This window comes from Eimeria necatrix, genomic scaffold (genome assembly GCF_000499385.1).
Source record: "Eimeria necatrix Houghton genomic scaffold, Enh_scaff1491, whole genome shotgun sequence".
Taxonomy (NCBI): Eukaryota; Apicomplexa; class Conoidasida; order Eucoccidiorida; family Eimeriidae; genus Eimeria; species Eimeria necatrix.
In genome coordinates, this window is record NW_013652207.1 from 6,158 (window position 1) to 7,746 (window position 1,589).

The 1,589-nt window shown below is 47.6% G+C and overlaps 1 protein-coding gene across 1 annotated transcript; it reads right to left on the minus strand.

The window, feature by feature from the left end:
* Positions 1-773: 773 nt before the first annotated feature.
* Positions 774-1,361, minus strand: ENH_00015220 (hypothetical protein; the record flags this gene model as incomplete). The annotated part of the gene is made up of 2 exons (XM_013579149.1): positions 774-1,110; positions 1,228-1,361. 2 exons carry the CDS (start codon positions 1,359-1,361, stop codon positions 774-776), a joined length of 471 nt encoding a protein of 156 aa, XP_013434603.1.
* Positions 1,362-1,589: the final 228 nt, after the last annotated feature.

Sequence of the window (1,589 nt, forward strand, 5' to 3'; positions counted from 1 at the left end):
CCTTCTGATGAATTAAAGTGTATGTTCAAGCCTGTTTTGCATTAACTGTGGTATGAAACGTCTCTGCGCACAGCACTCAAGCAGAAGATGCTCTGGGCACATGCAATCGATTGGCTGTCCACATCTATTCCTACAAGAACGCCCAGCACTTTCATCCCTTTCATAAAAATTCTTCCTTAGCAAAAGTCTTATGTACAAGGGCAGCAGCGAGAAATGCGCATAACCAGTTTCTCATGGCAACATTTGCTTCGCACATGGAAGACTCCACTGCTGGAAACTGTCCAAGGCCGGCTACTAAATTCACGAGGAAATCGCTGAATCGCGTATGTTATTGAACGTACATACTTAGATGCAAGAAAGCAGCAGCAACACGCAAGCTGAAGTGGCGCGAAGGGACGATACAACAGCTACATATCACACAAACGATTTCACTGCAACATTCGACGGTTGCAGCACCCTTGAATTCAAGTCAGCTGAGCCGCACATTGCCAGCCTCTAGATACACATGAGAGGAATCAACGCAGCCGGTCCAAAACTGTTCCAGTTGGCGACCTATTTGAGGCACACAACAACCACACTGCCGTACAAAAGACGTGCAAAAAGACATTCCAACAAAAGAGAATTAACACGCACGCTGAGCTCCACGAATGGATGCTTAGGCACTAGCTGCACTGCAAAATGCACTGGAATGATTCAGACGTCCAATACAAAAATTGCACAGTGATGCCGTGGCTAGTAAACGTTTGACGTCCTGCGCTACCATAAAAGTACTCTTATTTCACACGTACAGGCTTAACAGCGTTGACAACGAAACGGGCCTTAACAGCGTTGACAACGAAACGGGCCTGGTTCATGTTGTTCTCGCTTTTAGTTGCTGTTCCAAAAGCCCGACAAAGCTCAGCAATTTTTTGAATGGTAAAGACCCTGAGCAATATCTCTCCAGAGACTGTCATTATTGTTGGCTTGGCCACGAAAATCTCTACCAAAAATTCTCCTGATGATAGACCAAACCAAGACGCAGTGACACCATCCACGCCGGAAACGTTAAAGTCGACGCCTGTCGACATGACCGCAGAAAAACGCCTCTCTACTGCTGCAAATTCTCGTGACCTGCGTGCGAGTACCCATGTTCGGCGTCCACTGATCTTCTAGCAGACACCACAACTTTTCAGTCAGCGCGACAAGCACAATAACGCACTGGTCGGCATTTGACCGACTGCCACGCACCCCCTGAAGTTGTCGCAGCCGTGCTCCGTGCTCAACTTCATGATTCCAGTAAAGTTATTTGCAGCATTTCTGCCTCCGAGCCTGGCGACGTCTTGCAACTGCGCGGCTGTCCAGCGCATCGCATTTTCAACCATAGTGGTTCTTTGACTGTAGAGCACAGTGTTTCTCTCGCTAACTAATTCGCTGCCATGCACCACCGCTCCCATGCTAAAGATCATTATTGGCTCCAGATGAAGTTGACGCCTGCTTACGACTTGTTTAATGAGCAGTTAGATCTGAATTAGGCGCATTGGCATTTACAGAGAACAGTTTCCAAGGGAAGTACATCTGCAGCAGTCCCCAAAGTATATTTTGCTACTCGC